The sequence below is a fragment of the Nicotiana attenuata genome, chromosome 6 (genome assembly GCF_001879085.1).
Source record: "Nicotiana attenuata strain UT chromosome 6, NIATTr2, whole genome shotgun sequence".
Taxonomy (NCBI): Eukaryota; Viridiplantae; Streptophyta; class Magnoliopsida; order Solanales; family Solanaceae; genus Nicotiana; species Nicotiana attenuata.
In genome coordinates, this window is record NC_031994.1 from 66780922 (window position 1) to 66795777 (window position 14856).

The window sequence follows — 14856 nt, forward strand, 5'->3', positions numbered from 1 at the left end:
TCATCGTTTCAAGCTTAGAGGATCCTTTCCCGGTGACCTCGAGAATTTTGTACGATCCTTCCCAGTTCGGACCCAACTTTCCTTAGTTCGAATTCCGGGTGTTTACTGTGACCTTCCTTAGTACTAAGTCCCCAATATTAAAGTATCAAAGGTTGGCCCTTTGATTATAATACCTCTCTATCCGCTGTTTTTAGGCGGCCATCCGGACCAATGCGGCTTCGCGCCTTTCATCTAATAGTTCCTGGCTTGTACTCATGGCCTCGTCATTCGATTCCTTTGTTGCGTATCAGAATCTGACACTTGGTTCACCGACTTCGACCGGTATTAGAGCTTCGGCGCCATAAACTAGTGAGAATGGGGTGGCCTCGGTACTCGACTTTGAGGTCATGCGGTATGCCCATAGGACTTAAATTAAGATTTCCTTCCATTTACCTTTGGCGTCCGTTAATATTTTTTTGAGGTTTTGGAGTATGGTTTTGTTGGTCGATTCGGCTTGTCCTTTTCCACTAAGGTGATAAGGTGTCGATAAGATTCTTTTGATCTTATAATCTTCGAGAAACTTGGTCACTTTGCTACCGATAAATTGTTTCCTGTTGTCACATGCGATTTTGGATGGCATTCTGAACTAACATATGATGTGGTCACAAATGAAGTCGATGTCTTCCTTCTCCCTGACCTTCACGTACGCCGGTGCTCCAACCCACTTAGAAAAATAGTCAGTCATAAATAAGATAAATTGAGCCTTACCCGGTGCCCAAAGAAGAGGGCCAACAATGTCCATTCCCCACTTCATGAATGGCCATGGTGACAAGACCGAATGCAGCAGTTCCCCGGGTTGGTGCATCATCGGAGCATGTCTTTGGCATTCGTCACATTTTCGTACGAACTCCTTCGCATCTTTTTCCATGTCGATCTAGTAATAGTCGGCTCTGATTACCTTTCGAACCAATGATTCGGCGCCTGAATGGTTTCCGCAGGTTCCCTCGTGAACTTCCCTCAGAACGTACTCAGTATCTCCCGGTCCCAGACATATAGCTAGCGGGCCATCGAACATTCTTCTGAACAAGGTTCCATCCTCGGACAAGCTGAATCGAGTTGCCATTGTGCGCAGGTCCCTCGATTCTTTTGGATCTGAAGGTAGTTTCCCGGTCTTCAAATACTCTACGTATTTATTTCTCAATCCCGAAGTTAGGCTTGTGGAGTTTATTTTGGCGTGACCTGCTTCTACTACAGATCTCATGATTTGTACGACTGCCCTCGAGTTGAGCTCGTCGTCTTCGACCGACGACCCTAAGTTTGCAAGGGCATCTGCCTCGCTATTTTCATCTCAAGGTACGTGCTGCAAAGTCCACTCTTTGAACCGATGTAATGTTACCTTCAACTTATCTAGGTACCTTTGCATTCGTTATTCTTTGACTTCGAACGTTCCATTAACTTGGTTCACCACAAAGAAGGAGTCACACTTAACTTCGATCACCTCTGCCCCCAAGCCTTTGGCCAATTCGAGACCTGCAATCATGGCTTCATATTCGGCCTCGTTGTTAGTCAATTTTCACATTCTAATGAATTGTCTAACTACATTGCATAAGGGTGGCTTCAGTACGATGCCAAGTCCGGACCCCTTTACGTTCGAGGCACCGTCCGTAAAAAGGGTCCAGATTCCCGAAGACGTTCCCAAGTTTACCAACAACTCTCTTTCGACCTCGGGTATTAGAGCCGGCGTGAAGTCAGCCACGAAATTTGCCAAAATTTGAGACTTAATGGTCGTTGGGGTCGATAGTCAATATTGTACCCACTGATTTCTACGCCCCATTTGGACAATCATCCCGAGAGTTTGGGTTTATGCATTATATTTCGCAATGGGTAAGTTGTCACAACACATATAGGGTGGGACTGAAAATACGGTTTAAGTTTCCTAGAGGCGCTTAGCAAAGCGAGCGCCAATTTTTCTAGGTGAGGATATCTAGTTTCGGCCTCACCTAAGGTCCTGCTAACATAATAAATTGGAAATTGCGTACCTTGTTCTTCATGAACTAGGACTCTACTTACCGCTATTTCCAATACTGCCAAGTACAAGTGAAGTTGTTCGTCTTCCCTAGGCGTGTGAAGCAGTGGCGGGCTCGATAGATATCGCTTAAGTTCTTCCAAGGCCCGTTGGAATTCCGGGGTCCATGTGAAGTTGTTTTTCTTCTTTAGTAACGAGAAAAATCAGTGACTCTTATCGGAGGACCTCGAGATGAATCGCCCCAGGGCAGCAATGCGCCCGGTTAGCCTTTGCACGGCCTTCATGTTGTCTACTACCGTGATATCTTCGATAGCTTTGATCTTGTCGGGGTTGATCTCGATTCCTCGGTTGGATACCGTGAACCCGAGAAATTTACTTGATCCGACTGTGAATGCACATTTTTCCGAATTCAGCTTCATGTTGTACTTCTTCAATATATTGAAGGTTTCCTGCAAATGCTTTAAATGGTCTTCTGATCGCAGGTACTTAACTAACATATCGTCAATGTAAACTTCCATGGATTTTCCTATTTGTTCTTCGAACATCCGGTTTACTAGGCGTTAGTAAATGGCACTAGCATTTTTTAATCCGAATGGCATTACGTTATAGCAGTATGTGCCATACTTAGTGATGAAGGTGGTTTTTTCCTGATCATCCGGGTTCATTCGTATTTGGTTATACCCGGAGTAGGCATCGAGAAAACTGAGGATCTTGTGGCTGGTCGTGGCATCGATCATGCGATCGATGTTAGGCAAAGGGAAAGAATCCTTGGGACATGCCTTATTTAAATCTTTATAATCTACACACATTCTCAGTTTGTTTCCTTTTTTAAGGACTACTACGTTTGCTAACCATTCTGGGTGTTTGAATTCCCGAATGGACCCTATTTTAAGGAGTTTAGTTACCTCGTCCTTGATGAAAGCATGCTTGATCTCGAACTGGGGTCTCCTTTTCTGCTTGACCGGGTGGAATTTCGGGTCTAGGCTCAGCTTGTGAGTGGTGATCTCTGATGGGATCCCTGTCATGTCGAGATGGGACCAAGCAAAACAATCTATTTTAGTTGTGAGAAATTGAATGAATTTTTTCCTGAGCTCGGAGGTTAAACCCGTGCCCAGGTATACCTTCCGATCAGGTAGACGCTCGATCAATGTGACTTGCTCCAGCTCTTCGACCGTTGACTTTGTAGCATCGGAATCATTGGGTACTATAAAAGATCTGGGAACCCCGTAATCATCATCTTCGTCGGTCCCCTATCTATCTGATTGGGTCGTGGCTGGTGTCGGTAATTGCTATTTAGTTTCCGGCTTTGTGTTCGAACTTGGTCCCTTCGATGTCGTCAGTGTTGATACCGGAATCACTTCTTTGACTGCAAACATTTCTTTTGCGGCTGGTTTCTCTCCGTAGATCGAATTAATCCCCTCTGGTGTTGGGAATTTTAACACCTGGTGAAGGGTCGAGGGAACTGCCCTCATGTTGTGGATCCATGTTCTCCCAAATAGGGTGTTGTACCTCATGTCTCCTTCGATCACATAAAACTTGGTTTCTTGGATGGTTCTGGGTGCATTTACTGGTAATGTTATTTCTCCCTTAGTATTTTCACAAGCCATGTTGAATCCGTTTAGCACTCCGGCTGCAAGCACGATTTGGTCCTGTAGGCCGAGTTGTTCTACGACCCTCGATCGAATGATGTTGGCCGAGCTACCTGGATCAATTAACACACGTTTAACTCAAGATTTATTCACGAGTACAGATATTACCAGTGCATCGTTATGGGGCTGCATGATTCCCTCTGTGTCCTCGTCGTTGAAAGACAAAGTTCCCTCTGGTATGTAATCGCGAGTCCGTTTCTCCCTCGTGATGGATACTTTGGTGCGCTTTAACATCGGACCTTGAGGAACATCGACCCCTCCAATGATCATATGAATGACGTGTTGAGGCTCTACTTGCTCGGTTTGTTTATTGGAGTCCCTATTTTTGAAATGATTCTTAGCTCGGTCGCTCAAGAATTCTCAAAGATGCCCGTTGTTGAATAACCGTGCAACATACTCCCTCAATTGTCGGCAATCTTGTGTTCTGTGGCCGTGAGTGCCATGATATTTGCACATTTGGTTTGGTTCCCTTTGGGCTGGGTCAGATTGTAGAGGTTGAGGCCATTTAGTATCTTTGATGCATCCGATAGCCGATACATTAGCAGCAACATCTACGTTAAAGTTGTATTCTGAACACCTCGGTGCTTCTTTGGGTCCGATAGGCCTGTCGAAACCATTCTTGCTCATGAGTCCCCGATTGTTCTGGCCTCGGTTGTTTCTTCTTTCATTTCGTATAGAGCTCCTCCCGGACCCATTGCTTCTTCGATCCTCATTATACGGCTGATACTGATCCCTGTTTGATCTTGGTTCATGATCGATATCTCTCTTAACTCCGTCGACGGGTCTAACAGGATAAACGGACCCGGAAGGAGGCCCTAGTTGATCATCTTCGAATCTGATCTTCAATTGATATCGGTTATGCACATCAACCCAAGTGACACCCGGATATTCTATCAGATTTTGCTTCAATTACTGTGAAGCCACCGAACTTCGAACATTGAGTCCTTGGGTAAAAGCTTGAACGGCTGAATCATCAGCGACCGGTGGCAGGTCCATCCGTTCCATTTGAAATCGAGATACGAACTCTCTGAGAATTTCATTGTCTTTTTGTCTCACTTTGAAGAGGTCCGTTTCCTGGTTTTGACCTTGATATCCCCAGTGTGTGCTTTGACAAAAGAGTCTGCAAGCATAGCAAATGAGTCAATAGAATTAGGGGGTAAGTTGTGATACCATATCATGGCTCCCTTTGACAAGGTTTCTCCGAATTTCTTCAGTAACACAGACTCGATTTCATCATCCTCCAAGTCGTTTCCTTTGATGGCGCATGTGTCGAAGTGACGTGCTCGTTCGGATCAGTCGTTCCCTTGTACTTAGGTATCTCGGGCATGCAAATTTTTTTAGGGATCGGCTTTGGAGCCGCGCTCGGAGGGAAAGGCTTTTCCACAAACTTCTTGGAATATAAGCCTTTAAATATTGGAGGCGCTCCCGGTATCTGGTCGACCCTAGAATTGTAGGTTTCCACCTTTTTGTCGTTTTCTTTGATTTTCTTTTCCCCTGATTCTATTCGTTTTGTCAGCTCCTCGAGCATTTTTATGATTTCGGGGTTGTTACCCGACTCGTTCCCATTCGACCTTTCCGCGATCGGTTCCTCCCTATGAGTGATCTCACGAGACGGGTCGGGCTCGATCCTACTCGGTACGCGGCTCTGGTTTTGTAACTGAGCTATTGCCGCATGTTGAGCCTGCAACATTTCGAAGATCATTCGTAGATTGACCCTGTCTCCTTCATTATTTTGAGTATTCTGTGTCGTTGATCGGGCTCCACCACGGATGCTATTCTCGGGGTCAGTAGGGAGGCTTGTGTCGATAGCCACATGCGAATTAGCGTCTAACAGGTCCGCAATTGAAATTCCGACGGGATCAACGGGCGGTACCTCATTACCGGGCTCTATGTTTTCACCGTGGTGACTAGAATCACCGTCAGTAGGTAGAGGTGCTAATTGTGAGTTTGATGATCGTTGTCGACTCCGCACTACTAATAAGTAGCAAGAGAGGGTCGCAATAGCTTTTACCCAATTTTGGATCGGGATCGAATCCACAGAGAGCTAGAATTGGAATCGAGTATCTATCTAGTTTAGGATTGCGTATGTGTTCTTAATTACACTTCTATTCATTTTTGGGATTTTCTTTATAATTCTACTTTTAACAAACTACAAATTGTAAATTTAGCTAAGAGTTAAATTGCTACGAGTTGTTCAAATAGGTTTAAAAGGCACTAGGGTAGTGACTACCGCCTAGGTGGTCAATTGGTGGGTACTTGGTACTAAGGCACATTTGACATGTTTGGGGAGTATGTTATAACCGTTGCACGACTTTACCCACTCTACACCTCTCGGTGGTTCGAGTGATTTTGCCCGAATTGGCTTTCTCAAGACCAATTGGGTATGCAAATTTGCACAAGCAACCAGGGTTCAATTCGGGTATTACTCTCTCGAGGTTTAACCCTTTAACTGGGGCTATCAATCTCTTGAGTACGCCCCAATTCATTGTTAGACCAATTTCGGAGACTTAGGCTCTCTTTCTCAAGAAGAGCTCAAGTCAACTCAACACAAACTAGTGTTTGCAACCACTAATTCAGAAATTAACCATGAAATTGGCCAAAATAACAAACACCCATAGTCAAATTAACCCTAAAATACAAGACTCATCAATTACCCATACTAGGGTTGAGCCACAACCCTAGCTATGGGGTCTAGCTACTCATATTCAAAGAAGAAAAACAAGAAATAGATGAAGATAAACACATATTAATTAATTGCTAAGCTAAATACAAAGATTCAATGATGGAAAGTAAGTAAAAATGCCCAAAATGGCTAAGAAAAGTCGACTCACGAGCGCAGCTTACGTATTACAATATCCGATACCCTAAAAATGGAAAGAGAATCTATTTATACTAAGCTGAAAAATCTGGACAAAAATGCCCCTGCGGGGGTAGTGCGGACCGCACAAAATGGACCGCGGTCCGCACTAGGCTTTGGTCTTCAAAATTGATCTCTCTGAACTTGGGCTCCGCGGACCGCACAGAATGGACCGCGGCCGCGGAGGCTTCTAGTGCGTTCCGCACAAAGTTGACTCCGGACCGCACAGGCTCCAAACTTGAAAAATCATCCTCTCTGAATCTTGGCACCGCGGACCGCAAAGAATGGACTGCGGCCGCGTTACCTTCAGTGCGGACCGCACAAAATGGTGTGCGGCCGCACTGCCTTGAAGCCTGAAATTCAACTCTCTGAATCTCCCAGTGCGGACCGCACAAAGTGGTGTGCGGCCGCACTGGGCCTGTTCTGCCTGAGCTTGCCTTGTCTTTGGCACTTGTGCAAGTTTCACTCCTTTTGAGCCGATCTTTGACATTTTGTCACTTTGTTGATCAAACCTGCAATCAAGCACAACTTCTAAGCTTTTTGGGACTATTTTGTATGAATATTTGATCAAGGCATAAGCAAGAAGGAGTATAAAATGCGTCAAAATCCCTAGTTATCATTTGACATTTTGAGTTTAAGCCTGAAATCAAAGACACTTCAAAGAACAAGTGAAAAATAGTGTCTGTTATGGAAATTCGTGTCAAATAACCACTATTATTCTTATCCCTACGGTGGGCGCCAAACTATTTACCCTCAAAATCGGATAACAATTGAATTTATACGCGGTTTTAAGGATACGTGATATAATTTAACACAAATTGAGAAAACAGATTAATATTGAAATCAATGATAGGAAAGTCAATGCAAACCACACATGTTGAACATTGTTGGCTTTGAAGATGGGTCACCTTCGAGTCAGAAAATGCCTCAATCGATGTCAGAACAAAATAACAAGATAGTGAGAACTAGAAATAATAGTGTATTGCCTTTTGATGCGTGTTACAATGTGTATTACAAATAATCAGACCCCCTTTATATAGTAGGGGAGTCCTACTTTAGATAAAATTCTACAAAAGGTAAGAAATCTCATGATTTGCTAATTAGTCGGTCTCTTGTTGATACGTGCCGAGATTCCCGCCATGATATCCGACCGGTTACGAATATTTCGGCCTTGCATTATACGGTCCGATTCAGTGTCGGTTCCGGAGCTACGGGCTCGATGATCTTGAAGACGCATGCTCTAACTTCTTACCTTGGTTCGATATAATCCAAGGTCGATCTTCACCCCATCAAGTTTCAGCCCCGATCTGTCATGCAATAGATGAATTCGGTTTCGACTGTATACACATTCCAATTGAAAGAGGAAGGGAGAAATTGCATGTCATTCAAGTATGATTGCAGGTGGAGGATAGTCACAAATTTATACTGCGTAATTGAGTAGCTAATTTCCAAAGCAATCTTGTAACTAAAATGAACTGAGCAATAACAGATCACGTGAGGCCATGCAAGTTGCAACTAAATTGGAAATTCTCCTAGCTATTTATGAAAAAATGACTCAAACCAAACCATGTACACCCCTAGCAGGAAGCATCACATCACAGCATCACGCCAGAGTTCAGGGAATCGAGTAAAAGAGGCAGCTGGATATATACCTAAAAGGATCAAAACAAAAGAGGGAGGGAGGTGACCACAGCCAAAGCACCAGAAAGTCATGATCTAATGCCATTTGATAGATATGCACTCTTTCACAAGAACTTCATAGCACATATTATCTAATTAAACAAAATTTAATTAGCCATTCTACTCATAACCATATAACTGTGTGATGACTGACAACACTTAGTTTTTGCATCTTGGCTTTCCTCTTGTATTTATCCTTTTTTGATTTTAGGACCCGACTCCACTCTTATATTTTAGAGCTGAATTCCAGTTTTGCTTCGAGAAAACATCTTCCCAAAACCATTTCTACTTTTGGAGGTGATCACCTGAGTAGCTGATGAAGTAGACGACGATGACGAAGAAGATGATGACTCTCCTTCATTTCCATTCACAGAATGACTAGAATTCTCAAACTTTGTAGTATCTGAATTTTGTCTTGAGGTAAATGTCTCATTTACATGCAACTTCCATTCCTCTCCGCTAGCTCTAGCCACAACTGATCCTCCTCCAGAAAATCCAGGAAGATTTGCAGTGTCTATCAAGAAATCTTCTAAAGTAGCTAGTGACTGAAGCTGTTTCCCAAGAGATGCAATTGTTTTCTGGCATTCTGCAAGCTTGTCAGCAGCTACAGCTAAGTCTTCCTGCAAATAGAAAAGTTCATAATTCATAAGTTATTTCCTCTTTCTTCTTTCTTCACATGCAGAAGAAAAGTTTCAAGACTTTCCAAGAACAGAAACAGAAATCATTGAGATAAACCTTACCTGCTTTATTTTCGATTCACCATTTGAATTAGAAGCTTTCTGAAGTTCAGCTTCCTGATATTTTCTTCTTAGTTCAATTTCCAATTCGTGGCACTTAGTTTCCATATCAGATGACAAGGATCGTTCTCTTTCAACTTCTTTCTTTAAAGAATCAATGCTTGTTGACATAGTCCGCGTTTCTACTTCCATGCCAAAGAGTTGAATCTCTAGCAACTCTTTCGACTCATTCACTACATCTAGCTCTTTCTGCAGCTCTTCTATCTTGATTTGAGCTTCCTTAAGCTGCAAGTCGGACACCTTAAGAGCAGATGACAAGGATCGTTCTCTTTCAACTTCTGTCTTTAAAGAATCAATATTTGTTGACATAGTCCGTGCTTCTACTTCCATGCCAAAGAGTTGAACCTCTAGCAACTCCTTCGACTCATTCACTACATCTAGCTCCTTCTGCAGCTCTTCTATCTTGATTCGAGCTTCCTTAAGCTGCAAGTCGGACACCTTAAGAGCAGATGACAAGGATCGTTCTCTTTCAACTTCTGTCTTTAAAGAATCAACATTTGTTGACATAGTCCGTGCTTCTACTTCCATGCCAGAGAGTTGAACCTCTAGCAACTCTTTCGACTCATTCACTACATCTAGCTCCTTCTGCAGCTCTTCTATCTTGATTTGAGCTTCCTTAAGCTGCAAGTCGGATACCTTAAGGGCACCTTCGCTCTCACATAAAGCATTCTCCAGTTCAGCTTTCTCTGCTTCAATCTTCTCCAGCTTTTGTTCTAATTCGGCTACCCTTTGTGAAATGGCCTCACATTTTGCTGCCAGGGGATTCTCTTCAATTGGGAAGTCATGGGCAACAGCATCACATGTAAGCGAAGAGGCTTTATTCACAGTTTCAGATACTGCAGCAAGTCTCTCCATCTCCAAAAAATCATCCATCATGTCAATTTCCATAGAATGGGCAGCAAGAGTTTTAGGCATGGCTTTTTCATTCTTAAATTGATCGAGCTCAGCAATTAGTGCTGATGCCCATGAATCAGAGCAACTTTGTTCACGTTCACTTGTTTCCAGTTTGCGCATCATGTGGCTATCAAAGGATCTTTGGTCACTGAGTAGGGATGATTTGCGAGCCAAGGCTTGTAGTCTTCGACACTCGGCTTCAAGCTTGGTCACCTTCTTTATGCTCTCTAGCTGCTGCTTGCTAGCAGTTTCAGCTGCTTGGGCGCTCAAGTCACGCTCTATGGTCGTAATTTGCAACTCCTCTGAACAAGAACAAAGGTCAAGTTTAAGAACTGTGTTCTCCTTCTCTAGACACTCAAGCCTGACAAGAACATCAGGATCAGTAGAAACAGGAGAACCAGTTCCACTAGCCTCAGCTTGTGTCTGAAGCTCAAGTAGCTGATTTTCAAGTGCAGCTTTTGCAGACTCCCATTCTTTTTTCTTCTCTTCCAAAGCATCCTGAATTCTTTGCTCCTGCTCATCTCTCGCTTGTCTCAGCTGCCTGACACATTCCTTGAGAGCACCATTAAGATGGTTGATGCGAACATCCAACGTCAAGTTCTGCTGCACAGCTGCCTCGAGTTGCTGCTTTAGAACTGCAACCTCATTTTCTGCCTTTTCCCAACCTACCAAATATTACAAAAAGAACATGGAACTAATCAAGAGACAAAAAAACATGATTGATTGGAAGGTAAAGAAAGACGCTCAAGTTCCAGAAAACTATTTCCACATGTGATTTATGTACGGAAAAAGCACTGGAAATAGTCTAGACACTATTTCTAAGATTGCATTCAGAACTGTGGAAGAAAAGGCATGGTGGAAGATACCTGCAACAGCTTCTTCTGCTACTTTAACATGCTGCTTAACTAAGTCTTCTTTGGCACTAACATTGACTAGAGCAGCTGATAACTTTTCTATCAACTTCCTAGGACTTTCCTTTGCTTCATGATCAATAGTTGCAGCTTTTGAGGTTACTTCCGGTGACTGGTTGTCATGATCTGGAGTTTCTTTTAATGCATCCTGCTTCAAATAGCAGAGAGTTGCAAGTGTTGAAGTGAGAAATATTCAAGTCAACAAGAAGCACAGACAGGAAATAACCAGGAAAAAGAGACAAGCAGAAAACAAAACAGGACTCAAGGCGCCCGGAGCATGGCATAAATTATGATAACAGGTGACTGGTGGCAATATCAGGAAGAGGATTACTTGAGGGGGCGTACTTTTGCTTTCAAGGACTTACAGGTAACATGATTAACATTCGGTGGATTGGCTTTGACATTTCTAACTTTTGCCTACTCTATGTTTATTAACACCCATGTATAATCATTTGCCCCTTTTTGGAGTCCCTTCTGTTTTTGCATTGGAATTACTTGTCAAAAGCAGAAACATTCACTGCTAGTGTTTCAAAACTATAGTCCTTGAATCTAAGTACACCGCACCAGTCATTTATGAAAACCTCTGGCGCTTTCTCTGTACACCATCTCCTTCCAGCACTGAATAGCCTCTAACCTGTGCATTGATCTCTAGACTAGGAGTGTGGCACACAACGGCATCAAATTTGGGATGCGTCCATCATTATTATACTTAGCTAAGACAATGCAAAATGCAAATTAAGCGAAGTGCCAATCATTATATTTTTCTCTAGATAGATACTCTTCACAGATAATGAAAGATGTTTGGCTGCTTAACTATATATGGGACTGACATCATCAGCTCCGTGCTGAAGTCTTTCACACTTATATTGGATCTGAGATGCATGGCTTCAGAACTGGAATCTTTGAATACATAGCTTGAGTTGATAAAAACTTAAAATTTATACAAGTGCATAAATTTAATACATAGTACTATAACTTTTAACACTTCTTAACTATGAAAATTTGAGCAGCATATTTTGCTCAACCATTATCAGTTTGAAATCATTCATATAAAGCTTTAAGTATGTGGGTGTGAGAAATCAGCAATGTATTTTATCAAGTGTCTTACGAGGTTAGCTTCTTCAAATCAGCACGACTAATTATAAGAGTATCAAGACAACCTATGAACAATGAGAACCTCTTTTTTTTTTTTGGCTTGTACCTGCTCCTCAGAGTGTCTCTGTGAATGTGATGACAATGAACCACAACTCTCAGTTTCACCACTGCTCCTCTCAGAAGGTCTCCTTTTCCACAACCAATTCCTCTTTTCCATCTCAATAACCAAACTAAATCTCCTACAACTTCATCCCTCAATGTCCACCTGCATATAATTGACACCACTATTCAATATAAATTAAATGGCCAAACAGAAAACTTTTCTGGTAAGTGGTCCACATAACAACTGAGAAGCGAGAGGAAGCAAAACATTTTTGATTTACAACCCTTCCTAGACGAAAAAAATATTCATTTACGGCTATAGTCATTCAACAAACAAAAAGATAACTTGGCTTCACATTCTTTCAGCTTTCCTTTGAATCCACTCCACTAACAAATATGTATCTTGGACGCAAATAGAACTGAAACCAAACATAACAAAAAATATATCATCTCAACAAAGCAAAAGACCCCCATTATTCACATTATACAATAAAAAGCACTCATCCAAAAGAATCCACCAAATCTCCAAAATGACAAAACACATCCCCCCTAGGCGGAGCTACAGTTCCAAGTGTTCAATAACTATAAACTCAAAATCCTAGGTCCATATATATTATTAACAATAAGGACAGGAACATGAACGAATGACTAAAATGACATTCCTCGAGCAACAGAAAAGTGGCCAGAGCAAAACCATCTACGAATACCCAATGAAATTAGATCCAGGTTTGGTCATACAAGTAACTAATAAAAGAAACACCTGAGTGTAGACGAAGAAAATCAAATGGGAAGTTGGAACCAATACTATTAACCACTGTATATGGAACGAACAAGAGTTTGGCGTTATTAGTGGGTGTTGAGATAACAGAACTAATTAAAAGCCCAACTGAGTCAAAGATCTGTGGAATGTCAGTCAAAGTGTTTAGGTAACAATTACTCCAAATACAGAGGAAGGAACACTCTATGCATTAAAAGGAAAAAGGATTATTTTATTATTTTCGGACAGTTTTTAATATGTTTTCTCTTGGGGTTTGAAGCTAATATTTTCGAATACCGAAAAGGACCCAAGAGCGCATGTGATGCAGAATGGAAACACCGCAGAGTCTACACTTTTTTTAAGCTTTCCTTTTTTTGTTTGCTTAGGATTTGTTTATTTTGAAATTAATCTGAGATTCATTCCCGCCCTTTATAGACGAAGTGGTTTCCTGTAGAAAGGAGTATTTTAATCTATTCAGTTAAAAAAGGAGTGTAGTAATAATTTGATGCACAGAAAACCTGACGAAGGTCTGTGCCTCAACTTCTACGTTTTCTCTGTATGCTTTTTTTCGTCTTTCTCTTGGTTCCTTCAATAACAAGATCTGCTTTAGAAATATGGAGTACCATTTTTTAGCCTTCTTTTTTTAAATAAAGAGAAGGCCAAATACTGGTTTATTTCTTTTCTCTTTGCTTGTTTCTCCACAAAGGCAAGTTTGCGTCAGGTCTCACGAGCCAAGGCATTAAAAATTATTACTTCTTTCTGGTCAAATGAATTGCCCAATTGGAATAGTCATAATAGTCCTTTCTTTAGACAAGGCAGAGGATGAGCAAAGAAGGGGAAAATGGAAAGAAGTAAGTGGAGAAACCACTAAATGTACTCTTTCTTTTAATTACAGTCAAACCTCTCTGTATCAACATTGTTTACCCTAAAAATTTGATAACACTTTAAATTTATAATGAGATTTTAAGGATATGTGATTTCACCTAATACCAAACGTAAAGATAAATGATGGAAATTGATAATAACACAAAGCAAACCAGCGTTCAAATAGAGCCCTCGAGCTTGAATACCCTCGAGCGAGTTATGCAAGAACGGTTAAAATGCAACAAGTTGATAAACAAGAGAAAGAAAGAATATTGTATTGCTTTGATCAGAGTGAATGTAAGATGTGTACAAATGATGAGGACTCCTCTTTATATGGTAAAGGAGTCCTAACTATGGTATAATTCTAATTTACAGAAGTAAATCCCATGATTAGCCTAAACAATCGCCCTTGATTTGATCCGTTCCGGGATTTTCGTCGTGCTCTTCGATCGGTTACGGATATCTCGTCTTTCCGTCATTTGCGCTTCGCTCGAAGTCTGTCATAAATGGTCTCGATCGCTATTGGCCTCGATCACGACGAGCACCTCGATTCTCGAGCTTGATACTTTATCTTCGTGTTCTGACCTAATCCATTACGAGACCTACCCTCGACGTGATTCCCTGGTCTAAATTAAATGGCAAAATCAGGCAAGCCCTATTTTAACCGTATACAGATAGTTCCATCGTTTCTTGGAGTGTGATGAGAAGAAACGAACTGAGCCTTCGATTTTATACCTCGATCCGTTATGACGTCTCGCTTGTGACGCAAGCGACAAAAGAGATCGAAACGTCGCGTCTGTATGGTTCCTAAGATCATTGATGAGCGTCAGTTGGCGATTGGCCACTAGTACCTTTGAACCGTCGATGTGAATCCTTAAATAGGTCTTCTTCTCACTTCTTTAAGCTTTACTTTGAATTTTTCTTGCACTAATCTTCAAAATCCTTCTGAGTTTTTCAAGTCTTTCTACAAATCTTCAAAGTTCTTCACATCTTATCAAGCCTCTCCGTCCTTGCACAGTTTCTAGGCCTCGTTACCATCCTTTTTTCAAAACTACAAATATCATCTTTTTCTTTCCCTAAATCCATATAAAAATGGCAAAAACATTAAAAACCGTTCCTCAAAAGGAGAAAACTTCTTCATCCTGGCCGGCCGGCGATAAGACGTCGGTGGAGCCACACATCGAGGAGTGTGTTCCCGGGGTGTGTGATCTTACTTCCAATTTCAAGGTTGGAAAACCCTCGTCG

At 41.8% G+C, this 14856-nt stretch overlaps 1 protein-coding gene across 5 annotated transcripts; it reads right to left on the reverse strand.

The window, feature by feature from the left end:
* Nucleotides 7571-13350, reverse strand: LOC109227126 (filament-like plant protein). 5 transcript variants are annotated; one of them, XM_019392159.1, is made up of 6 exons: nt 12751-12926; nt 11995-12153; nt 10749-10944; nt 8932-10547; nt 8497-8811; nt 7571-7818 (listed from the first exon to the last, which is right to left on the reverse strand). In XM_019392159.1, exons 2-6 carry the CDS (start codon nt 12103-12105, stop codon nt 7801-7803), a joined length of 2256 nt encoding a protein of 751 aa, XP_019247704.1. In that variant the 5' UTR covers nt 12106-12153; nt 12751-12926; the 3' UTR covers nt 7571-7800. The 5 variants fall into 5 exon arrangements, with proteins under 5 accessions (XP_019247704.1, XP_019247701.1, XP_019247699.1 ...); XM_019392156.1 differs by having other exon boundaries at nt 7571-7848; XM_019392154.1 differs by lacking the exons at nt 7571-7818; nt 12751-12926 and adding an exon at nt 13266-13350 and having other exon boundaries at nt 7961-8811.